The sequence below is a fragment of the Ranitomeya imitator genome, chromosome 8 (assembly GCF_032444005.1).
Source record: "Ranitomeya imitator isolate aRanImi1 chromosome 8, aRanImi1.pri, whole genome shotgun sequence".
Taxonomy (NCBI): domain Eukaryota; kingdom Metazoa; phylum Chordata; class Amphibia; order Anura; family Dendrobatidae; genus Ranitomeya; species Ranitomeya imitator.
Window position 1 is genome coordinate 41,615,929 of NC_091289.1, and position 26,760 is coordinate 41,642,688.

A 26,760-nucleotide genomic window follows, 5' to 3' on the forward strand; every position below is an offset into this window, starting at 1 on the left:
TCCAATTTCTCCTGTAACCCTTGGGAAAATAAAAAATTCTGGGCTAAATAATTATTTTTGAGGAAAGAAAACGTATTTATTATTTTCACGGCTCTGCATTATAAACTTCTATGAAGCACTTGGGGGTTCAAAGTGCTCACCACACATCTAGATAAGTTCCTTTCGGGGTCTAGTTTCCAAAATGGGGTCACTTGTGGGGGGTTTATACTGTTTAGGCACATCAGGGGCTCTGCAAACGCAACGTGACGCCCGCAAAGCATTCCATCAAAGTCTGCATTTCAAAACGTCACTACTTCAATTCCGAGCCCCGGCATGTGCCCAAACAGTAGTTTACCCCCACATATGGGGTATCACCGTACTCAGGAGAAACTGGACAACAAATATTGGGGTCAAATTTCTCCTGTTACCCTTGGGAAAATTAAAAAATTCTGGGCTAAATAATTATTTTTGAGGAAAGAAAACGTATTTATTATTTTCACGGCTCTGCATTATAAACTTCTGTGAAGCACTTGGGGGTTCAAAGTGCTCACCACACATCTAGATAAGTTCCTTTTGGGGTCTAGTTTCCAAAATGGGGTCACTTGTGGGGGGTTTCTACTGTTAAGCCACATCAGGGGCTCTGCAAACGCAACGTGACGCCCACAGAGCATTCCATCAAAGTCTGCATTTCAAAACGTCACTACTTCACTTCCGAGCCTCGGCATGTGCCCAAACAGTGGTTTACCCCCACATATGGGGTATCAGCGTACTCAGGAGAAACTGGACAACAACTTTTGGGATCCAATTTCTCCTGTTACCCTTGGGAAAATAAAAAATTCTGGGCTAAATAATTATTTTTGAGGAAAGAAAACGTATTTATTATTTTCACGGCTCTGTATTATAAACTTCTATGAAGCACTTGGGGGTTCAAAGTGCTCACCACACATCTAGATAAGTTCCTTTCGGGGTCTAGTTTCCAAAATGGGGTCACTTGTGGGGGGTTTCTACTGTTAAGCCACATCAGGGGCTCTGCAAACGCAACGTGACGCCCACAGAGCAATCCATCAAAGTCTGCATTTCAAAATGTCACTACTTCACTTCCGAGCCTCGGCATGTGCCCAAACAGTGGTTTACCCCCAAATATGGGGTATCAACGTACTCAGGAGAAACTGGACAACAACTTTTGGGGTCAAATTTCTCCTGTTACCCTTTGTAAAATAAAAAATTGCAGGCTAAAAGATCATTTTTGAGAAAATAATTTTTTTTTTTTATTTTCATGGCTCTGCGTTATAAACTTCTGTGAAGCACTTGGGGGTTCAAAGTCCTCACCACACATCTAGATTAGTTCCTTTGGGGGTCTAGTTTCCAAAATGGGGTCATTTCTGGGGGATCTCCAATGTTTAGGCACACAGGGGCTCTCCAAACGTGACATGGTGTCCGCTAATGATTGGAGCTAATTTTCCATTTAAAAAGCCAAATGGCGTGCCATCCCTTCAGAGCCCTGCCGTGCGCCCAAACAGTGGTTTACCCCCACATATGGGGTATCAGCGTACTCAGGACAAACTGGACAACAATATTTGGGGTCCAATTTCTCCTATTATCCTTGGCAAAATAGGAAATTCCAGGCTAAAAAATCATTTTTGAGGAAAGAAAAATTATTTTTTATTTTCATGGCTCTGCGTTATAAACTTCTGTGAAGCACCTGGGGGTTTAAAGTGCTCAATATGCATCTAGATAAGTTCCTTGGGGGGTCTAGTTTCCAAAATGGGGTCACTTGTGGGGGAGCTCCAATGCATAGGCACACAGGGGCTCTCCAAACGCGACATGGTGTCCGCTAACAATTGGAGCTAATTTTCCATTCAAAAAGTCAAATGGCGCGCCTTCCCTTCCGAGCCCTGCCGTGTGCCCAAACAGTGATTTACCCCCACATATGAGGTATCGGCGTACTCAGGAGAAATTGCCCAACACATTTTAGGATCCATTTTATCCTGTTGCCCATGTGAAAATGAAAAAATTGAGGCTAAAAGAATTTTTTTGTGAAAAAAAAGTACTTTTTCATTTTTACGGATCAATTTGTGAAGCACCTGGGGGTTCAAAGTGCTCACTATGCATCTAGATAAGTTTCTTGGGGCGTCTAGTTTCCAAAATGGGGTCACTTGTGTGGGAGCTCCAATTTTTAGGCACACGGGGGCTCTCCAAACGTGACATGGTGTCCGCTAAAGAGTGCAGCCAATTTTTGATTCAAAAAGTCAAATGGCGCTCCTTCCCTTCCAAGCCCTGCCGTGCGCCCAAACAGTGGTTTACCCCCACATATGAGGTATCAGCGTACTCAGGACAAATTGGACAACAACTTTCGTGGTTCAGTTTCTCCTTTTACCATTGGGAAAATAAAAAAATTGTTGCTAAAAATAATTTTTGTGACTAAAAAGTTAAATGTTCATTTTTTCCTTCCATGTTGCTTCTGCTGCTGTGAAGCACCTGAAGGGTTAATAAACTTCTTGAATGTGGTTTTGAGTACCTTGAGGGGTGCAGTTTTTAGAATGGTGTCACTTTTGGGTATTTTCAGCCATATAGACCCCTCAAACTGACTTCAAATGTGAGGTGGTGCCTAAAAAAAATGGTTTTGTAATTTTCGTTGTAAAAATGACAAATCGCTGGTCAAATTTTAACCCTTATAACTTTTTAACAAAAAAAAAATTTGTTTCCAAAATTGTGCTAATGTAAAGTAAACATGTGGGAAATGTTATTTATTAACTATTTTGTGTCACATATCTCTCTGGTTTAACAGAATAAAAATTCAAAATGTGAAAATTGCGAAATTTTCAAAATTTTCGCCAAATTTCCGTTTTTATCACAAATAAACGCAGAATTTATTGACCTAAATTTACCACTAACATGAAGCCCAATATGTCACGAAAAAACAATCTCAGAACCGCTAGGATCCGTTGAAGCGTTCCTGAGTTATTACCTCATAAAGGGACACTGGTCAGAATTGCAAAAAACGGCAAGGTCTTTAAGGTCAAAATAGGCTGGGTCATGAAGGGGTTAAAGGTCTTTTTTTGGCAAATGAACCAAAAAAGGAATAACTTGAGGAAATGGCATAAAATGACAAAAGAACCATATCGACCTGATGGTGATCCAGCCTCAGTGCTTAGTTCACCTTTCTGTAATGGTGATGTCCTCTTCTACCTTTATGACTGCTGCAGCCCATCGCTGGCCTCAGCTGAGTGCATTGATTATCTGCAGCGGTCACTTGGGTAGATGGGGATGTTATCAATCATTGATGGAGGATGAATAAAGATCGGTGGAAAGCACATGGGAACGCTGGAGACAGGTATAGGGTTTTTTTTTATTATTTTTAGCCATTTCGTCCTTTCTTTTCAGTTCTTGGAAAACCCCTTTAAGTCAGATTGCATATAATCCAATGAGGAAACGCTGATGAATGTATTTCTCGAGCAAACAACCAAATAGGTGTGGACTCCTGATAAATCATTTTTCAGTTATTAATATTTTCTGTTTGCATTTCGTATGGAGTTAGCCCTAGTAAAGTCATCATGTCCCTAATCGGTGTGACCGGTCCAGAAAAAAAATGTGCTGATAAATAGACCTGTAATTTAGTATTAATGGGTTTGTTATAAATTCATTCCACATTAACATCGTGCCAGGAACACAAATAGCCTGAGATAAAATACATGTTAAATTGTCCTTTGTATCAGCAAAAATTCCAGCAGACTTCACTGAAAGGTTAATGGGTTTTTTTTTTAATGGGTGCAGAACCATGTGTTATCTTATACAGATATCTTAAACACAAATGTCTAAACCAATATTGCTTTGTACTGACTATTCTGACACGTAGCGGCAATTTATAATGTTTCCAGGTTTGCTACAGTAGCTAACAAAAAAAAGTTAGTTAGCATGGAAATAATCCTGGACCTGCAGAAGTCCCTTCTGAAGAGGTCAAAATGACCTTTTGGCAAGTCATATTTTTAGGAAAAAAAAGTATCATGTCACCACTAGGGGGCATCTGATAAACTTTTGTGAGCTTCAGATACAAATAACCCTCACTCATAAGATAGATAGATAGATAGATAGATGATAAATAGATAATAGATAGATGATGGATAGATAGATAGATAGATAATAGATAGATAGATAATAGATAGATGATGGATAGATAGATAGATAATAGATAGATAGGTAGTAGTCCAAAAAAGGAAGCAACACACCACTGTCTGTGAACAAGGAGCTATTTTATTTAGCCCATATTTCTATTTCTTAGATGCATAGAGAGATAGATAGATAGATGATAGATAATAGATAGATGATAGATAATAGATAGATGATATATAATAGATAGATGATAGATGGATAGATAGATAGATAGATGATGGATAGATAGATAGATAATAGATAGATGATAGATAGATAAATAAATAGATAGATAATAAATAGATAAGTAGATAGATAGATAATAGATAGATAATAGATGGATAATAGATACATACATGATAGATAGATAATAGATAGATTGATAGATATAAGATAGATATATAATAGATAGATCGATAGATAATAAATAAATGATAGCTAGATAGATAATAGATGATAGAAATATACATAGATAGATAGATGATAGATAGATGATAGATAGATAATAGATAGATCGATAGATAATAGATGATAGATAGATGATAGATAGATAGATAATATATAGATAGATGATAGATAGATGATAGATAGATAATAGATAGATAGATAGATGATAGATGATAGATAGATGATAGATAGATAATAGATGATAGATAATAGATGATAGATAGATAATATATAGATAGATTGATAGATAGATGATAGATAGATAATAGATAGATCGATAGATAATAAATAGATAAATGATAGCTAGATAGATAATAGATAGATGATAGAAATATACATAGATAGATGATAGACAGATAATAGACAGATAATAAATAATAGATAGATTTGCTAAATGTGACAGCAACTTATTTTTGAATATATATTGTATATAATTTTCTTTAATTTACCTTTTCTTGATTTTGAACTGTTTCTTACACAAGGACCTTCTGCTTACGTTTCCTGCACAGTCAGTTGATTGTAGTGCTGCTCTTTGTCCGCACAGTGACTGCAGCCCCTCTGCGCCCCATTCAGATGGGTGTACTTCACAGTCTATATACGGTCTCCAGTGCCCGGATTGACCGTGGGTCGCCTGAGCTGAGCTTACAGCTTCATATATGCTTATTAGTAACATTGGCGGACACAGACATAAGAAGACCCCTGTGCAAGAACACTATATGGGTCCTTTGCAGTCCAGTAGCTCCCGTTGGGCCCGAGCGGCTGCACAGGTTGCACCAATGTTATGTCCGTACTCGATTACTAATAACTAAAAAATTGCCCATAATAAATAATACCTCAAGTACCTAGTATTAAAGTGATTGCAGCGCCCCAGAGTCCTGGTCGTTGCAGTAATGTTATTCTTCCACCAGGGGGAGTGATGTTATGTCTGAAGGCAATGAAGGAGATCTTCTGTCCAGGTATCACAGCCACATACATACATTTCACACTCCAGTCGCCAGGGGGAGCTAAGCTTCTATCTACTAGGGCACTCCTCACACTTGGCTAAAACTGGTGGGTTGGTTAGGAAGTCTGGAGGGAGTAGGAGACAGTCAGTGTGTCCCGACCGAGTTTGGCAGAGGCTGGTTGGAGTGAGTTCCAGCCAGCTCCAGGCTGCGGCCTGCGGAAGGCGAAGGTACACGGAGCTGCGCCTGCATCCCATGCGGTAGCATCCCAAGAAGGAGACAAGGAAAGTAAGTGTGCGCAGTTAGTGAGAAACGAAGTCATAGCAACAGGAGTGGAACATCAGAAGGGAGACCAACTAGAAGCAGGCTGCCTCCTTCTGAAGCGCAGTACTGGTAGCCAGAACACCGAGGGAGTAAGGAACTCCATGCCGTTACTTCAGAGACTGGCAGGACAGTTAAATCCACGTTGGCTGCCCGACCATCTACCCAGGAGGCAGCGTGGCAAATTGTGGGGGCCGGGGCGTCTCTAGGGTCCCTATAAAAAGCCTCAGGCCACCAGTCATATGGGCTTGTCCTATCCGTAAGGGGGACAGAGAGAAGAGACTTAACATCAACATTAGTTGTGAGGACCTCACTGAGTTGCTCAGAGGAACTACAACACTCAGGCGCTAGAGGAAGGCTATTGATTTCCACCTGGATAAGGGGACTCTGGATTTGCCTTCAAACCGGCCAGACTCTGCCTACCCTGTGGTCCCTACCCTGGACTGTGGATGCTGAAACCTGCAGTAAAGGTAAAGAGACTGCACCCACTGTGTCCTCGTTATTCACTGTGCCTTACAACATCCACCGTCATCATCTACACTCTGGGAAGCCCTGTGGACATACTTCATCTGTGGGAAGGTATACCATCTAGCTGCCATTCCATCACCCCAGCGGACCCCTAAGCAGCGTCGGTCACCCTGACCGAACACCACAGGTGGCGTCACGAACACTATACTATAAACTATTGTCCTTTTATTGGACGCCCCTCAAAGGGCCACGGACCGGGTCAAGCCACCGTGACCTCCCCGCTGAGAACAGCAGAAGGGCCCGGCTCCGAGTACCCCATTGCCCTGACGTGGGGGCGCTCCATGATCACCCGGCATAACAAATCAATCCTAATAAGTTAAGAGGCATATATGTAATACAAATACCGTATTTATCTTTATTAAATATAAAGGTTAAAAAGAAGAATAACAAAGTAAAACAGACAAGACATGAGGATTGCAAATATCCCCCTAGCCCTTTAAGATCAATGTAGAAAGCAGCCCAATAAGTGACACATCATAGATAAAAATGTATATGTTTCAATTCCTGTGGATTTCGCCTCGGGGTTCAGTTTTAGGGCGGCATTTTGTTTACTACATGCCACAGATCATACCAGGACCCACACAAGATGCTTTTTTGGCGTCGATCCTGGACTGTAGGAAAATAGTCTTGTTTTCTGCTGTGGGTATTGCAACAACATGGTCAAATGACCAATAAATCAGGACATATTTGTGCAGATCACATTTTCGGGTTGGCAGTTTATATTGTCTTTAAGGGAGACGTTTCCTGTTTGTTTAACTCTAGATCTTGGAGAGGTCGTCCATATTATTTCAGGTCATATTACTAAACAATAGGATGTTGATATATCAGCTTCATGGCGGCCGTTGTCACAAATATGGCGATTTACAGTCACAGCAATACTCAGGATATTTATGTATAAGGTTACTGCCTTCCAATCTGAATTATAAAAATACAAAACTGTAATGTGATTGGTTACTGTTTACTGGAAAATAATACCTGGAACATATTAGTTGCTGTAGGCAACACCTTAAGTTTTTTTTTTTACTTTGATGCATGTATTTGGGGACTAAAAACATTTCTTCAGTTGGATATTATTAAGAATTTTGTACCGTTTGCCTTCTGTAACCTCTGGGTTGCACTGTCTATAGCTGGCTGCTGAATAAGTTAACCGAGTACCAGTCAGCGAGCTCGCTATGACAGAGCTTGTATATAGTTAATATGTTTTCTCTGAGCTCTTCTTATGACCAGAGACCACATCAGAGTTGAATGTCTAGGGAGAAAAGGAGCAAAATTACTGTAAAATGTCTAATGAAACCCAAATGCAAAAATCATTTTTAGTCCTAAAACATTCATTTAAGTTAAAAAAATAATAACAATTGTGCCTAAATAACATCTTTAATGAGGATACAATGCTATATGTTGGGATCAAGATAATGAAAACCCAGGACAGAGTTGTATATATATATATATATATACTAGATGGTGGCCCGATTCTAACGCAGCGGGTATTCTAGAATATGTATGCGTAGTGTATAGCACAGCCCACGCAGTACATTGCGCAGCCAACGCAGTACATTGCGCAGCCCACGCAGTACCTTGCACAGCCCACGCAGTACACGTTGTATATTGCGCAGCCCACGTAGTACATTGCGCAGCCCACGTTGTATATTGCGAAGCCCACGTTGTATATTGCACAGCCCACGTTGTATATTGCACAGCCCACGTAGTATATTGCCCAGCCCACGTAGTACATTGCTCAGCCCATGTAGTACATTGCTCAGCCCACGGTGTACATTGCGCAGCCCACGTTGTATATTGCGCAGCCCACGTTGTATATTGCGCAGCCCACGTTGTATATTGTGCAGCCCACGTTGTATATTGCCCAGTCCACGTAGTCAATTGCGCAGCCCACGTAGTCAATTGCGCAGCCCACGTAGTATATTGCCCAGCCCACGTAGTACATTGTGCAGCCCACGTAGTATATTGTGCAGCCCACGTAGTATATTGCGCAGCCCACGTTGTATATTGCACAGCCCACGTAGTATATTGCACAGTCCATGTAATATATTGCACTGCCCATGCAGTCTATAGCAATGTGGGCACCATATCCCTGTTAAAAAAAAGAATTAAAATAAAAAATAGTTATATACCCACCCTCCGGTGGCCGTCCGGATCGAAGCGGTTACCGACGCTCCTCGTGCGCTCCGGTCTGAAGAGTGCATTGCGGTCTCGTGAGATGATGACGTAGCGGTCTCGCGAGACCGCACGACATCATCTCGCGAGACCCCAATGCATGGAGCGGTCACCGGGGCGTCGTAAGGAGTGTCGGTAACCGGTCGCTTCAATCCGGGGGGCCACCGGAGAGTGATTATATAACTATTTTTAATTTTTTTAAATTATTTTTGACATTAGATCTTTTTATTATTCATGCTGCATATATATATATATATATATATATATATATATATATATATATATATATCACTGTACATTATGCCTGTGTCCTGCACTGAGGTAGCTCAGCTAATTTGTGACATTTTATATAAACTGGAAACTACGGTAATTAATCTGTGTTGGTTTAGTTCTTAAGTTATGCGGTTAAAGAATGACTGAATCACATAAACATTATCCTGTGTAATACTTGCTCTTCACAATTAACAGGCTTTATTCTTTCAATTATTTGGGGATTCTGCCATGGTTTCTTTAAGATTTTCTGTTAAAGGTGTTATTCGCAAGTTATTAAATTGCTTTAGATAGTGAGACAGTATGAAAATAATCAAGTTTGCGATTGACATGCTTTTTCTATCTGCTGTCATTCTCCAGCAATGGCAGCTTTTATCTTTCATAGTGTACAGCGGGTTCCAGTGGAGCTAGGCCACTAGTGCCTGCCCAGACACTGGCTGAGACTACACAGTAGTTACATTCCAGGAGAGGGATTAACATACCAGCCACCTTTCTCCGGCTAACTGATTTCTATAGAACAGTTAGCTACTCATCTACCTCCCACTCGCTCTTACAGCAGACCTTGTGCTGAGCTTTATAGTTCTACTAATACTTCAGCTTGGGTAATCACCAGAACTGCCACTTTAGGAGGAGAGTCTGCTCTGCCAGAAACCATGAAGTTAGGAGAAGGTAGAGTTCTGAGCTGCTCAAGAAACAACTCAAGAGTAACTTTTCAATGGCAAAAATAATACTATGCTATAGTTACCATCAAAAATATGAAAAACCTGAAGAACTATATTAAAGTCATTTTTGTACATTCTTTTTATTTAACTGCACAGACTTTTCAAAACAATATGTAAGGCTACTTGTTTTATTTAAATAAATTCCACAGATATTTTTTGAGTTACGTCAAAGCTTAAAATGTGATTTCTTCCTAGCGTTTTATATATAAAATAGTGAGATGTCTCATTTATCAGTTACTTATACTTTTCATAAAGTTTTAAGATGGGGTCATCGAAGTTCAATAAATTTATTGCGATAATTAAACATTATTTGTGCTGAGATATTGTATGAAAAACACACCTCAGTATATGCTGAATGCATTTATGGCATGTTTTATGACACCACATTCTTGTTTTACCACCATACGGTGTCTCTCCATAATGCTAATAATAATCTCACTCCTAGTAACAGAAAAAAAAAATGTGTTTTTAGCTATCAGGTTTGGACGGATGCCGCAGGCTGAGAAGGAGAAGCTTTTGGCTGAGATTTCCAGCGACATTGACCAGCTAAATCCAGAGTGCGCTGATCAGCGAGTCCTGGCCAAGCACTTGTATGACTCATATCTCAAGTCCTTCCCTTTAACTAAAGCTAAGGCCAGAGCCATATTGACAGGAAGGACAACAGATAAATCGGTGAGTGGGAGTTACGAGTGTAAATGATTTACTATCATTGTATTTTCTACTATTGTAAGAATAGGCTGAGGCTACACGGATGTCTGTCACGCTAGAGCAAATCTCTGGAAAGTCGTGCAACAAAAAACAGTTGTGCAGCTTGTCTGCGGACTTGCTGGCATGCAACTATCTTAGAGTTGTGATTTTGCTGTTACAAAAATGGCCAAATTGCCTAGAAGATTCACTGAAGTCTCTGGCAAGCGACCGGCAACCAGCAACAGAAAATCCCACACATTTAGAAACACCTTCGACTCTAGGAGCAGGAGGTGCAACCTCACAGGAATTCATTAGATGCGATGTCATGTTGCTGTGTAGGTTTAGCCATATCCAGAATTAATTTCAAGAGGTTGTTTCCTTTTTATATAACTGAGACCAGTTTTGGAAGTTTGCGATTATTACATACAGGAAGTAAATTTAGACAAGGTCATGCATTATCTTTATCTTGGGCTTCCAGTCTAAGATGTGTAGAAAAACTCTGATATATGTCCAGAGCAGAGATATACAGTAGATATAGCAAAGGCCAAGGCCATCGCATGACTACAGCCAAGTAATAATATGTTATGGGGATGATTCATCAAAGCTTTCACGCCAGAAAACTGTTGTAAAACGCTTTGAAAATTCACAAAAATTTTTGTGCAACTCCACGACATTTGGTGTTTTCACGGAAGTTTGAAGTAATTCCACCAAAATTGGAGGAGTTGGGGAAGAGTTGGGGTGTGGATACTCTTGCCTGTTAAAGTTGTTGTGGCATTTCTTATGCCAGAATTACTCTAGTCCCTGACGGGAATATGACACGAATGTAGTCACGTTCCACAGAGACGATGTGCCAAATTCTGTAAATGGGGTGGCCAGGACTATTATATATATTTTTTTTACTATGGGCCTAAAAACTAATAGGCATGTAGTTGCTAACAGTGGCAACTACCTTCCTGTTCTACCCGGCGCCAGCTCAGAGCAGTCATTGACCTCTCCTGGCAGCAATGCAGCTGCTCTATGTCAAAAGAATAGCTCTTCTTCTTCTGGGCTGCTATGGTAACGTAACGGGGCATGACTGATGACATCATGCTGATTGACAGCCAGATCCTGCGGCTAGGCAGCAGGGAGCCAGCTGTCAATCAGCATGACATCGGCAGTCACACCCCTCAACAAAGCAGTGTGGATGAGAAGCTGCTGTTCTGTCAGCGTGATGTCAGCGGAAGCCACAGAATTGGCAGCAGGAGAAGTCTTTGATCGCTCTGTGCCAGCATATATCAGCGCTGGGGGCAATAGGCAGGTAGGTAGGTAGCAATCTGCCTGTTACTTCTTAGGTTTGTAGTGAAAAAATTATGTAGTCCTAGATAACCCCTTTAAGTAGCTTACTCGTATTAATGAATTTGGCATATCATTCTCCAGCAATACCTTAACTAAGGCTGATGTGCATAATGCCACTCTTAATAAATTGGCAACTGTGAGTTCAGTCCTTAAAAGGGTTAAGGGTACTTTCACACTGGCGTTTTTTTTAATACGTCGCAATGCGTCGTTTAGGGAAAAAAACGCATCCTGCAAAGTTGTTTGCAGGATGCGTTTTTGCCCCATAGCGTAACATTACAGACGCATTGCGACGTATTGACACAAGTCACAACCGTCGTGCGACGGTTGCGCCATGTTGTGGTGGACCGCCGGGAGCAAAAAACGTTAAATGTAACGTTTTTTGCTCCAGACGGACCACTTTTTCCGACCACGCATGCGCGGCCGGAACTCCGCCTCCACCTCCCCACACCTCACAATGGGGCAGCGGATGCGCCGGAGAATGCATCCGCTGCACCCGTTGTGCGGTGCTAACAACACTAGCGTTGGAATCTCGGCCCGACGCAATGCGACGGGCTGAATTCCGACGCTAGTGTGAAAGTAGCCTTATCCGGCCTTTGACATGGGGCCATGATGCGCACAAGTATTTTCTCCAAATCATTGAAGATTTTGCTAGTTTTCAAAAATGGGCCAGCCTATAGAGATTAGGAAAGCAATATATCTAAATAGAACATATCTGTGGGAAATAGTAGAGGACACAAGAGTCATTTTAATGTCTTTGCTTCTTCTTTTAGCCTGTGGTGATCTATGATATGAACTCACTGATGATGGGAGAAGATCAAATCAAGTGTCAGTACTTGACTCCTTACATGGAGCAAAATAAGGAAGTTGCAATTCGCATTTTCCAAAGATGTCAATCTCGATCAGTGGAAGCTGTCCGGGAGATCACTGAATTTGCCAAAAACATTCCAGGATTTGTCAGTCTTGACCTAAATGACCAAGTAACTCTCCTAAAGTATGGTGTCCATGAGATCATATTTACAATGCTGGCCTCTCTCATGAATAAAGATGGGGTTCTCATCGCCGACGGCCAAGGATTCATGACCCGAGAGTTTCTCAAGAGCTTGAGGAAACCATTTGGTGAATTTATGGAGCCCAAGTTTGAATTTGCCATAAGATTTAACGCCCTAGAATTGGATGACAGTGACTTGGCCATTTTCGTAGCTGTCATCATACTTAGTGGAGGTAAGACATGTTTTGTGCCAGTGGGTGGTTTGCGTGCATGGCATGGTTCCCAGCTCTACTTGGTAGATTTTATGAGATATGACATCAATGTTAGGCAGAGAAGGAGAATTTGTTAAAGTGTAACCATCTAGTAAGCGTCAGATGAAAGCAATGTCATTTCAGGATAAGTTCACTGGGTGTACTTCTTTTCAGGTGTAGAAAGAATACAATCAGCAAGTTCAAACCAGACTCATCTACGAAGAAGTAGATGATGAAGGAAATGTTGAGTGTTTTCAAATTATAGACTATAAAATATTAACATTTTATTATATGCCATAAAATACTTGAGGTATATTTTATTTGTATTTTAAGGAAAAAGGACAGTTTATATGACCACGTAAAAATCATGTGGGGAACATGAAGATGACCTGCAAATCTGCCCAGCATGCTATATAAATCATTGTTTCCATTTTTATTTTATAAATCAATAGTTCACATGAAGATAAGCAACTTTGTAAGATATCGGAAAGCTACAAGAGCAATATGTATTATTATAAGACACATTTTTAGTTTCCAAAACTCTAAATTTACGGGTAAAATCTGTCTTCAATGAAGACAGATTTTTACATTACTGAGATAGGGGAGGACAGTTGGTGCCTATTAGATTTTATGCAGGTGGAGAGGGGAGCTCTGCCTCTGTCTCTTTTCTCCCCCGTCCCTCCAAATAGAATGTTATCAATTGCAACTGTGATCTCAGAAATATAAAAATAAGGAAAGAGGTAAGATGGTCCATGCCCAACTCCCAAGCATTACTTAAAAAGGTGATGAACTATTGGACTGGGAAGGGCACACATTCTCGTCTTACACAGGGGCCCTCTTCTGTCTCTGTCCGGCCATGCATCTAGTGATTCTTGCCTAATTATTCAAGTTAATATATTTTGTAATTCAGTATTTATTGTTGAAGCAGATCTGTCATCAGATTTCAAAATACAAATACATTATTAATCTCTCAGACCTGATGAGTCTTATGTATTTACTTTTAAATTTGATGTCAGAATGGCTGTATAATCTATTCTGAAAGTTTCCCTGTCTGATATTACAATGGGCATTTTGAGTCCTGCTAGACTCCTTTTAATATCTGAATTATCCAGCTATTCTCACATGCATTTTCAAATTAAAGTACATCAGGTCTAAGGCTACGTTCACATTTGCGTTGTGCGCTGCTGCGTCGGCGACGCAACGCACAACGCAAACAAGAACGCATGCAAAACGCATAGTTTTGCGCGCATGCGTCCTTTTTTGGCCGGACTTTGGACGCAAAAAAAATGCATCTTGCTGCGTCCTCTGCGCCCTAACGCTTGTGGCAAAAAAGATGCATGCATCGCAAAACGCATGCAAACGCATGTCCATGCGCCCCCATGTTAAATATAGGGGCGCATGGCGCATGCGTCGCCGCAGCTGCGCCCGATGCAGCCCGGCAGAACGCAAATGTGAACGTAGCCTAAGAGACTTGTTCGATAATGTATGCAGTTTATATTATTACATATGATGAGAGATTTGATTTCAAGAGGGCCTGTCACCACGTAAAAAGTTACCAGTCACTTTTTGCTCCTAATTTATTACCACCACACCCCTGAGTATTCCAGTTTTTGTTTTGTTTAAATCCGACCTACAGTTCCAGAGATATGGGCCTTTTTATTTAGGGCTAATTATTCTTGTCTTTTCAAAAGGGCCGTTGCTCACTGGGTAATTATGCAGAGGAGCCTAAAGATACGCCCCAGAGGATCCTGTGAGTACCGCCCTTAAATAAAAAGCCTATTATCTCTGGAACCATGTAGCAGATTTAAGTAAAAACAAAGAATGGGATATTCAGTTGAGTAGCAGAAATAAAATAAGAGCACAAACTGACCTCTTTTGACCATGTCACTGGTCAGCTTTAAAGGGAACCTGTCACCCCCAAAATCGATGGTGAGGTAAGCTCACAGTCATCAGGGGCTTACCTACAGCATTCTGTAATGCTGTAGATAAGCCCCCGATGTTACCTGAAAGAGGAGAAAAAGACGTTAGATTATACTCACCCAGGGGCGGTCCCGCTGCGGTCCGGTCAGATGGGTGTCTCAGGTCCGCTCCGGCGCCTCCCATCTTCATTCCATGACGTCCTCTTCTGGTCTTCACGCCGCGGCTCCGGCACAGGCGTACTTTGTCTGCCCTGCTGAGGGCAGAGGAAAGTACTGCAGTGCGCAGGCGCCGGAAAGGTCAGAGAGGCCCAGCGCCTGCGCACTGCAGTACTTTGCAGTACTATGCCATAGATATGACATTTTGGTCGCTTTTATATGGTATTGCAATGACCCAAAAAGCGTAATTTGGGCGTTTTTGACTTTTTTTTTTATTTACAGTGTTTACCGATTGGGTTAATAATTGTTATTTTCTGATTGATCGGACTTTTATGAACGCAATGATACCACATTTAAAAAAAAAAATTATTATCTTTATTGTAATTAGGGAATTGCTGTCATGGCAATCCATTGGTGATTACGTCACAATCACATAGATAGACGCATAGAATAACGTGCCCCCGTAGTGGCGTGTTGTTAATGCCCCTGTCAGAGATTGACAGCGGCATTTAACAGGTTAACAATCGCGGGACGGAGCAGGTCCTGGCTGTAATACTCAGCCATCACCTGATGAGTATGGGGCGGGCTACATACTCAGTCAAAAAAAAATATCCCCTGAAGAGGACAATCCCTTTAGAAACAGTAAATGTTCTAAGATAAAAGGTTTGCCCCAGATTATTCTCAAACAGATGCAACCAGTTAAGCCATTATGTCCCAACCAGTGACTCTGGGCCACATGTAGCCATCCGGACCCATAGCATGTGGCTTGCCAGCTGTTGGCCGCTGCAGATACTATTTTGCACTAGCATTAATAGAACTTGGCACCAGGGTCAACGCTATATCACTGGCAGTGAACACTGGCGTTAATGTCATTAATTGGCTTTAGAGTGTGGTACAAGTATGGTCTGAGTGTAGTCAGAGTGTGGTCCAAGTTTGGTCCAAGTGTGGTACAAGTATGGTCCGAGAGTGGTCTGAGTATAGTCGGAGTGTGGTCCAAGTATGGCCTGAGTGTGGTACAAGTATGGTCCAAGAGTGGTCTGAGTGTAGTCGGAGTGTGGTACAAGTATGGTCCGAGTGTGGCCCGATTATGGCCGAGAGCGGTCTGAGTGTAGTCGGAGTGTGGTCCAAGTATGGCCTGAGTGTGGTACAAGTATGGTCCGAGAGCGGTCTGAGTGTAGTCGGAGTGTGGTCCGAGTGTAGTCAGAGTGTGGTCCAAGTATGGTCCGATTGTGGCCCGAGTGTGGTCCGATATTCTTTAGTGTGGAGAAATTTTAAAAAATCTCCACCTACTAAATTTTGAGAGTCCGTAAAAATCAAACTGCATTCAGATGTCATCTGATTTTTTTTGCGGAGTCATTGAATTGCATTACCAATTTTGATATGACTTTCGGATAAAAATCAGACTTGCCCAATACTGCCCTCCAAATCACTCGGTCCAAAGGAAAAAATCGGACACATGAATTTCCCAAAGACTAATTACTGGTACGAGTGCTATCCGTGAAAAACACGAATTGCACTTGTATGCAAAAATCACATGTCTGAATGAGACCTAACTCTAGGTAGAAAGAAAATCTCATTCTGAAGCTTAGACTAGTCAGTAGCTCCGCGCCCCTGCCACTCATCTCGCAGATGCAGTGGTGTACATCATGTAGCGTTAAGGGGTTAAGTCCGAGTCATGTCATTATCACTTACGTACTTGTGTATATGGATTGTGTGAATGGTTTCATTGTTTTCCATTGCACTTTTATTGCTTTTACAGTGCAGCATAATGACTTTTTTATGGCCACAAATATCAATATTAGACCATTTACCTTGGATTAATTTCTTTTCATCTTCTTCTTTGCCAGATCGCCCTGGATTAGTGAATGTGAAGCCCATAGAAGATATTCAGGACACTTTGCTACAGGCCCTTGAACTGCAGCTCAAGTTGAACCACCCGGACTCCTCTCAGCTCTTTGCTAAACTTCTACAAAAGATGACGGACCTTAGACAAGTAGTGACAGAGCACGTCCAGTACTGGCAAGTTATAAGGAAAACGGAAGGAGAAATTAGTCTCCATCCACTCCTGCAAGAGATCTACAAGGATTTATATTGATAAAATTCCACCTAGAGCTGAAATAGAAATAGTACGAAGACTTCTCTGCCTTCAACGACATCCGAGTGAGATTGGCAAGGACTTGTACCGAGTCTGCACACAAGTCTACAAGAAGTTGATAAGGATATATACAGAGACGTAACATACATTATTACTATATATTCAATTCCAACTAAAAAAAATAAAAAATAAAGACTTGTGCAAAATCTCCACCCAAATCTCCGAGAGATCTGCAAGGACTTGTTCTAAATGTCCAACCACACCTGCCAAAGATCTACAACTCTTCGACAAAGTATTTTTGGAAACCTCGGCATCTGTAATAGAATTATAATAACCCGTCTTAAACCTCCACCACTCCTGCAAGAGATCCATAGGGACCTGTACCGAACTAACCTTTTTATTTTCCAATTACGTATTTTTACAATTTGCACTATTTTTATGAGGGGAAACAGTAACAGCAGATACAATTACTGTGATAGAGCCTTAAAAGACGCAAAGCTTTCATATAACTGGTCTATTTTATGCAACTGGTTTATAAAGCACATGTACAATGACTTTTAATATTAAAATATTTTACGAAAAAGCGGATCTTAGTTATTTTTGCCATCCACGATCATAATCTAGACTTCTGATTTTTATTTTAATCTGCCCCCTCAAGTCTTTTGGTTCGAAAAAACGCATAGTATGATACTCCAAAAAATGTAACCTAGCCTATGTTCTGCAATAGTAAAGGTCCCTATTAGGATATGTGCAAACGGGAACTGTTTTAGGTGGATTCCTCATGGAATAGGATCTTGGAGATGGGAATACCCCTTTAAGGAAACTGCAACAGTTCTTCTGGTATCTTAAAGGGAACCTATCAGCAGGATTGTGCTGAGTAACCTACAGACAGTGTCAGGTTGGTGCTGTTATACTGATTAAAATTATATCTGGTGATGAAATCCGTCTTGTGGTTGTTGTTTAATCTTTATTTTCAGTTTTGAGTTAATGATATGCTTGTGCCCAGAGGTGGCCTATGGGGGGTTTCATGTGGTGCTCTGATTACATATTCATAATGCAGACTGCTGACAGGTCACTGATCCCTCAGTGATCTTCCCCCTAATTTGCATAATGAATATCTGTACATATTTAAAAGAAAAAAACCTTCCGCAGGCAGGCGCCAGCCGTGGCACCTGCTCTGCAGCATAATCACATGTTTCATGTGCCAAAAATAATATCTGTTCTTCGTGTTATTCAGCCAGAAAAAAATCAATTTGAAAATGACGCTGCCCGCTATTCATTATATAAACTAGGGGGCAAGTCGGTGAGGGATCAGTGACCTGTCAGAAGCCATACACATGAATACCTAATCAAAACACCACATGAAGACCCCTACAGGCCGCCCCGGGGCACGAGCATATCATTAACTCAAAACTGAAAATGAATATTAAACAACAACCACAAGACGGAGTTCATCAACCAAGGTATCATTTTATTCAGTATAACGACACCAACCTGACACTGTCTGTAGGTTACTGAGCACAATTCTGCTGACAGGTTCCCTTTAAAGACGTGTATGTAACTCACCCTAAGGCTATGTTTTCACAGTTCTTTTGAGCAGTTATTTGGAGCAGATCTGTTGTACAATCCCCCTAAAAAAATATGGAAACATCTTAGTCATTTCTATAGAAAATGCACTATGCTGTCCATATATCGTTTTTGAAAGTTGTTTTTTTTTTTCAAGAAAAATGCCCATTAGAAAAGAAAAGGGCATTTGACTTCTTTGTAACGGATCATGGTGAAATCTGCTCCAAACTAGGCAGTGTCAAAGTAAAAGGCTGTAAAAAAAAACACTTTAGAAAAGAAAAACTCTTCCAAAATTCTTCAAAAACTCTTCAAAACCACTTCAAGAAAAAGCTGGAGGAAAAGATTAACTTCTCCAAAAAGTTTCCTGAAGCAATTCCAACTAGAATAAAAATCTCATCGGTTTTGCAAATCTTTGTGTGAACATAGCCTAACAGGTCCTTCTTGTCCAATCCTGAAAATTCTCAATAAGGATAAGTTCACACAGACGTTTTTGAGGAGAATATTGAAGGAAAACGAATGTTTCCTAAAGGTAAATGCAAATGACATGTTTTTCAGGTGTATTCTGCCCGGAACCCTGAAAAAGTGCTAAAAACCTAAAAATTAAATGCACATATGTACTGCAATAGACGGCTTGCTGTGCATATGTTCCACCTCTTTTCACTTCTTTTAAGCACTTCAGGTTTTGAAATTTGTGAAGTGGCCAATAGACATAACCTGATCATTCTTCAGTATATTATATGAAAATAAAAAAGAGATGCCAACTGCAACGCCCCCGCAAAGACAGCTACACAGGCAACAAAGAAAACGTTCAAGGAAAAACACCGCCAGCGTTTTCCTGAAGAGAGTCTTCTGCTTTAAAACCCATGCGGGTAAACCAGCGTTTAGAAGATAACATGTGGACATATCCCTAAGACCGGTTTCACACGTCAGTGGCTCCGGTACGTGAGGTGACAGTTTCGTCACGTACCGGAGACACTGACTCACGTAGACACATTGAAATCAATGTGTCTCTGCACATGTCAGCATGTTTTCACGGACCGTGTGTCCATGTGCAAAACACGGAGACATGTCAGTGTTCGTGGGAGCGCACGGATTACACGGACCCATTAAAGTCAATGGGTCCGTGTAAAACACGTACCGCACACGGACGCTGTCCGTGTGCAGTCCGTGTGCCGTGCAGGAGACAGCGCTACAGTAAGCGCTGTCCCCCCAGCCTGCTGCTGAAGCATCTCATATCTTCGCTGCAGCAGCGTTTGCTGGAGAGAAGATATAAAAAAACTTTTTTTTTAGTGTTTAAAATAAAGATCCCTGTCCCCTCCCCCCCTCCCACCCCCTGTGCGCCCGCCCGCTGTTAATAAAATACTCACCCGGCTCCCTCGCAGCTTCCTCTCAGCGCCAGCTTCTCCTGTATGAGCGGTCACATGGTGCCGCCGATTACAGTCATGAATATGCGGCTCCACCTCCCATAGGGGTGGAGCCGCATATTCATGACTGTAATGGGCGGCACCACGTGACCGCTCATACAGGAGAAGGTGCGGCGCAGAGAGGACGCTTCAAGGGAGCCGGATGAGTATTTTAGTAACAGTGGGCGGGCGCACAGGGGGTGGGAGGGAGGTGGGGACAGGGATCTTAATTTTAAACACGAAAAAAAAAAAAAGAAGATATGAATGGCGGCTTCAGCACCAGATGCAGGGGACAGCGCTTATCTCTAGCGCTGTCTCCTGCACGCTCCGTGTGGTACCCAGCCAGCACACGGGCGGCACACGGCTGCCGCACGTGTGCCACACGGATGGCCTACGTGAGCTCACGGACACGGATAATTCTGGTACCGATTTTTCCGGTACCGGAATTATCTGGACGTGTGAGACTGGCCTAAGGCTGGGATCACACATGCGAGAAATACGTCCGAGTCTCGCATGGTAATGCCCAGCATTGCCGCCGTCACTCAGGGGCAGAGCGTGAGGCCGCATGTATTGATATGCGGCCGCACTCTCCGCTCCTGAGTGACGTCGGCAATGCCGGGTATTACCTTGCGAGACTCAGACGTATTTCTCGCATGTCTGATCCCAGCCTTAAGTGGACGCTTCTTGAAAAACCTGTGGGGGTTTTCTGTCTTTAAGGCCACATTCACACGTTAAGAATTTAATGATTTTTTTACCTCAGTATTTGTCAGCCAAAAGCAGCATTGGGTGATAAATACAGAAGTGATAATGTATTTCTAGTTTCTATTATACTTTTCCTCTGATTGTTCCACTCCTGGTTTTGGCTTAGAAATACTAAGGTAAAAAAAAATATTGCATTTTTCCGTCTTTAAGTCCACATTCATACGTTGAGAATTTGATGATTTTTTTTTACCTCAGTACTTCTAAGCCAAAAGGAGCAGTGAGTGATAAATTCAGAAGTGGTGAAGTGTTTCGACTATACTTTTCCTCTGATTGTTCCACTCCTGGTTTTGGCTTACAAATACTGAGGTAAAAATAACTGACCAAATACTGAGGTAAAAAATACTGACCAACACGTGCACATAGTCTTAGGTGGCAGTCAAGAGAATTTGATACGTTGAGCTGACACTTAGACTTAATTCAGATCACTGGCTTAGGTCATGTTCAAACGTTCCGAATCCGTATTTGTAAGCCAAAACAAGGAGTGGAATAAAAAATGTATATTGTTAAAACAACCACAAAAGTAATAGATAAGAATTATCCTCACATCCGTGAATATTGTGTACACATTGAGTCTTTTTGTTGAGTTTTTGGGGCGTAATCTGAGCAGAAATTCCAAGCTTTGGATGAGTTTTGTATTTTTTAGGAGGATTTGGAGACTTTTTACTCAGTTTCTGTTCCAAAAACTTCTCCAAAAACTCATTATGTACATTCCCTTAGACTGCATCCACATGAAACAGCCACACTGCAATTGTGAACAGCTGCCTGTGATTCCCCGATACCCTGCACAACGCATAGAAAGCTTTCCATCTATTTTCCATTATTGTACTGCTGAGGAACAACCACAGAACATTCAAAGGAATCAGCTCTGTCGCACAAGTAACTTGGAGATTGTGGTGAACGGTTCCATATTTGAGAGTCTTAAGGAACAAGACCAAGATATTATACTTTCATAAAGGCGATCTGTTACTAGATTTCACAATACGAACTGCATACAAAAGAAAATTGATCTTAGATCTGAGGAGGATGGTGTAGCTACTTTGAAAAACCATGTCAGAATAAATGTATCATCCTGATATTCAAATGTGCATTTTGCGAGTTCAGCTATAGAGTGAAAGAGCTCATGAGCCTTTGTTGATTCAGTCTCTACCCATCCAGCCTCCCTGACAGCTGCAGCTTGTACTGAGCAGTGTGAGACCTCAGCAGCAGCAGGGAGGAGGGACACTGAGAAGCTGTCAGGCTTTATATGAGTTTTAAAAAAGGATTATAGAATCATTTTTATATGGATTTGTTTAAGAAAGTACAACAGCCTCATGAGGTCTAACATATCTATGCGATAATGCATGCAATTTGTGAAATTTGGTGATAGATCCACTTAAGGTCTTATTCCAGAGATTGTACTATACCTGGCATTTCGTCCTTGGGGTATTAGTAAAGTTCCAAAAGTACAGACCTCAGTTAATACACCTTTGTCTATATGACCGCTCTGAAATTTGATATAGGGATTTATAGATTCTTCTCTCCTCCACACTTATCCGTTCCTCACCCAACCGCCTCCAAGACTTCTCCCGAATATCCCTCATCCTCTGGAATTCTTTGCCCCAACACGTCCGACTATCACCCACATTCGGATCCTTCAGACGGAACCTGAAAACCCATCTCTTCAGGAAAGCCTACAGGCTGCACTGACCCCGCTGCCTCCTCATCACTACCGTAGCTACCGCCTCACCAATACCGCAGCTCCTGCAACCCCCAACCTACTGTCTCCTTCCCCATAATCCTGTAGATTGTAAGCAGGCAAGGGCAGGGTCCTCGCCCCTCTGTATCAGTCTGTCATTGTTAGTTTGTTTACTGTAAGTGATATCTGTAATTTGTATGTAACCCATTCTCATGCACAGCACCATGGAATCAATGGTGCTATATAAATAAATAAATAATAATAATAATAATAATAAACCATGAATGTAGTGATAATGATATAATCTGGTTACATGATAAATTTAAAAAAATAATATCTTAAGGGATAAACAGTATAAGGCAACATAATGAGAATTCATTCAAGGTACAAGTCTGCAGTCATGTGACGGCAGACTGTGAATCCTCACATCGGGCACACTTCTCGCTGTGGGGATTCTCTGGTGCCAGCACTGAGAGCGGGTATACTTCAAGCCACATTCAGACTAGACTGTATCCGACCTCGCTCAATACACTTGCAATGAGCTAGGCTGCGCCCATCTAGTCGGCACGTGACTGCACATATGCAAATCACATGCTTGTGGTCATGCGCCTGCCACTCCTGACTCCATCATCAGAGATTCTCACAGCGTGCAATGTGCCCAACGTGAGTATTCACAAATCTGCAATTGCAGATTGAGTGGAAACGCAAGATTTTGAGGAGTTTTAAGATCTCGACAGTTTCCACTCAGTTTCTGTTACCAAAACTCACCAAAAAATTGTTTTCACATAGCCTATGGGTAAATGCACAAAGAGTATTTTTCAGGCGGAATCCACCTGAAAAAGCACCCCGTAAATGGATTTAATGCACAGCAAAGTCAGGACAACATTACTGTGCACATGTTCAGTCATATGTAGCATCTTTTAACCACTTCAGGGTTCGTAGCCCCTGAAATGGTAAAAATAAATGATATGCTCATTCTTCGAGTTTTCACTTGGAAGCCGCCTGCTCTCTATACTCTGCAAGAATGGAGTTTCTGCAAGAACGATGGAGAAACCACAGGAAAAGCCATCAGTGTTTTCCTGAAGTGGCTGTAGGTGTGAAAATTCGGTTGGTGCGCTGTCATCTTAAGGACGCCATGTGCATGTATGTAGTCTAAAAACAGCTGACAATTACAAGAGAAAAGAAAATTTGCTTTTTGACTCAAAAATAGCAAGCAAAAGAAATCCTTTGATCAAAGTCCCATCTCCTTTGAACTAGAACAGATACCTCGATATATTATGTTTTACAACTAAAGCATCCAAACTCCAACTAATTTAATGAGTCAGCTATTATACCGTCACTTGGCGAAAAGTTCCAAAATTCCACCGGTCTTCTAAAAACCATTCACCTTTCTATGTGTTTATTAGTCTTTTTATTTTCTTACTTCTATGTGTCTTCAATATGTTATTCTATGTGTTGTGAGGTGCCAAGGGGAGAAGTACTAGAAAACAGATATGTTTCTCCCCGTTTCATTTCATATGTATCACGGTATTGATTGTGAAGCTGTTTATTTCTCTGTAATCCGGTCCTGGTTTCTTTAGTGATCAGCCTGAAAGCTCTGGTGCTTCCCTTCCACACATACGATCCAGCTTTTGCTTCAGCTGATATAATCAAGGAACTGCTGGGATCTCAGTCTCTCATCTGCTGGTCTGGGAGCTGACACAGTAAGGTTGCACAAACTTCTTTCTTGTTGTATAGGTCTATTTTGCAGTTAGTATCTTGTTGTTAGTTAGTGGCCAGACGGCCTTAGACATTTTATTTCATGTTTGGCACGTGTAACATTGTACGGCAAATGTGTACAATAAATACACCTGACACATACCTGTGTGGAACTCGCTAGCCTGCTATTGTTCGTTGTGACTCCATAGCCACCTGCTTGGGCCAAAGCAGAGATCCCTGATGAGCTATATTCCCACAAATGGTTTTGAGAATGCGGGCATAGTGGCTGTTGGACTGTGACTGCAGATAAAGTGCTCTGTGTATGTCCTGGCTGAAAGCTCATGTGCTTTTGAAGAGCCAAGAGTCCAGTAATATGGAGGAACTAGTGAAACAGTTATTGCAGGCAAATGTGCAACAACAGCAGACCAATACTTACTTCCAGCAAGCCCTGGACCAGCAAAACCAGATTCAGCAAGAGCAGTTGAATGCAATGAAGCAGGCTTTGATTCGGCAGCCCCGAGATGAGAGGGATCATGCACAAAGTGTTGCTGGTGCACGGAAAGCCATACAAAAAACCCTGCTTAAAATGACTGCTGACGATGATGTAGAAGCGTATCTCACCGTATTTGAACGTATTGCAGAACGTGAGCATTTACCGGTGGACATGTGGGCTGAAGTGGTTGCGCCATTTCTGAGTGGAGATCCATAAAAGGCCTATTACGATTTAAGTGGAGTGGATGCTATGGACTATACCAAATTAAAAAGCGAAATCCTGGCAAGGCTGGGAGTAAACACATATGTACGAGCACAGAGGGTACATTTATGGACTTTTGTGGAAGATCAGCCAGCCCGCTCACAAATGCATGATCTTATCCATCTAGTAAAAAAATGGCTGCAACCAGAGATTTTGACATCTGCAGAGATGGTGGAACGTGTTGTTCTAGACAAGTACCTGCGGTCCTTGCCCCCTAAGTTACAGAGGTGGGTTGGACAAGGTGACCCATATACAGCCGACCAGTTGGTGAATATGGTCGAACGCTACAATGCTTCCGAAAGCCTACTCCAAGGGACGTTATCACCTCGCTGGGCTCCCAAGAAATCGCCAGAAAATACTGCGAGACCTACTTCATCTTCAAAAGAAGAGAACGTTGCAATAAAGGGTAGCAGACCCACAAAGAACTATGGAGGCGGTACAGTCTCACAGCAATTCAGCAGACCCTATCAGGCGTCTCCGGCGAGGAAGCAAGGACCTATACAATGTTGGCGATGTCGCGGGCTTGGCCATGTAGCAGCTAACTGCCCAATGACTACAGAGCCAATGGACTGTAACGCTATGAGACGTCTTTCGTTATATGTACAGTCAGTCTGTGTTGCAGAGGTCCTCACAGGAAATGAACGACACGTGTGTTGCCTCGAGGTCGACGGCCATAGTGTGAATGCCGTCTTGGATTCCGGCAGTCAAGTAACTCTGGTACATGCCAGTTTGGTGGACCCTAGAGCCCTAACGAACTCAACCCTGGGCATTAGTTGCATCCATGGCGATATAAAAAACTACCCCACTGCCTGGGTCACCCTTGCCACGCCAGTAGGAACCAAAAGACATCAAGCGGCAGTCCTAAAGTCTATGGGACATGATGTAATATTGGGGAGAGACTTTCCCTTATTTTGGGACTTGTGGAACCTTAAAAATGGCATGAGCACTCTAGTTGAGGAGGGTGCCGTGGGGCTAACCCTTGAGCTATTGCAGCAAGAGGGGGGGGAGTCCATCTCAGAGGTAACTCCAGAATCTGTAGACTCACCTCTGGCTGTATATGCAGGCGACGCAAGTGAACCAGAGGAGGCTATAGAAATGCCAGGTCTTGAGGTGGCCCGTGGTAAGTTCGGGACCGCTCAACACCAAGACCCTACTCTGGCAAGGGCATGGGAAAATGTAAAGGTCTCTGAGGGAAGACCATTGTACCCAGGGGCTCAAAATGAGTTCCCACACCTAGCTGTGCAACAGGGTATGCTGTATCATATAGACAAAGTGCGGGGGGTGGCGGTAGAGCAACTAGTGGTGCCCAAGTCCTTTCGCCAGGTAGTTTTGGAACTGGCACATAAACATCCCTTGGGGGGACACCTGGCCGGAGAAAAAACAAAACACCGTATTCTGCAGCGTTTCTTTTGGCCGGGTCTAGGGGGGGACGTGACCCGGTATTGTCAGTCCTGTCCTACGTGTCAATTTACCACACCTATGTCACATTTTAGAAGCCCCCTTGTGCCCTTACCAATAATAGAGGTGCCCTTCGAGAGGATAGCAATGGATATAGTGGGTCCATTAGTTAAATCTGCCAGGGGACATCAGTACATTTTGGTAGTACTAGATTATGCCACTCGTTACCCTGAAGCAGTGCCTCTGCGGAATGCCAATGCGAAAGCAATTTCAAAGGAGCTTGTTAATATGTTTTCTCGCACCGGCATTCCGAAAGAAATACTAACAGATCAGGGAACCCCCTTTATGTCTCGAATACTTAAGGACTTGTGTAAGCTACTAAAAATCTCCCACTTGCGTACTTCAGTATATCACCCTCAGACTGACGGGTTGGTGGAGCGATTTAATAAAACCCTGAAGGGAATGTTGAAAAGGGTGGTAGATAAGGACGGGAGGGATTGGGATGCTCTCCTACCATATCTCCTGTTCGCTATACGGGAAGTAC

General features: G+C 42.2%; 1 protein-coding gene across 1 annotated transcript in view; it reads left to right on the forward strand.

The window, feature by feature from the left end:
• The window catches only part of PPARG (peroxisome proliferator activated receptor gamma), a 66,916-nt gene extending 49,373 nt beyond the window's left edge, over nucleotides 1-17,543 (forward strand). The window contains exons 5-7 of the mRNA XM_069736780.1: nucleotides 10,002-10,201; nucleotides 12,322-12,772; nucleotides 16,713-17,543. Coding sequence (XP_069592881.1) covers nucleotides 10,002-10,201; nucleotides 12,322-12,772; nucleotides 16,713-16,960 — 899 coding nt within the window. The 3' untranslated portion in view covers nucleotides 16,961-17,543. The remainder of the gene's footprint in view (nucleotides 1-10,001; nucleotides 10,202-12,321; nucleotides 12,773-16,712) is intronic.
• Nucleotides 17,544-26,760: the final 9,217 nt, after the last annotated feature.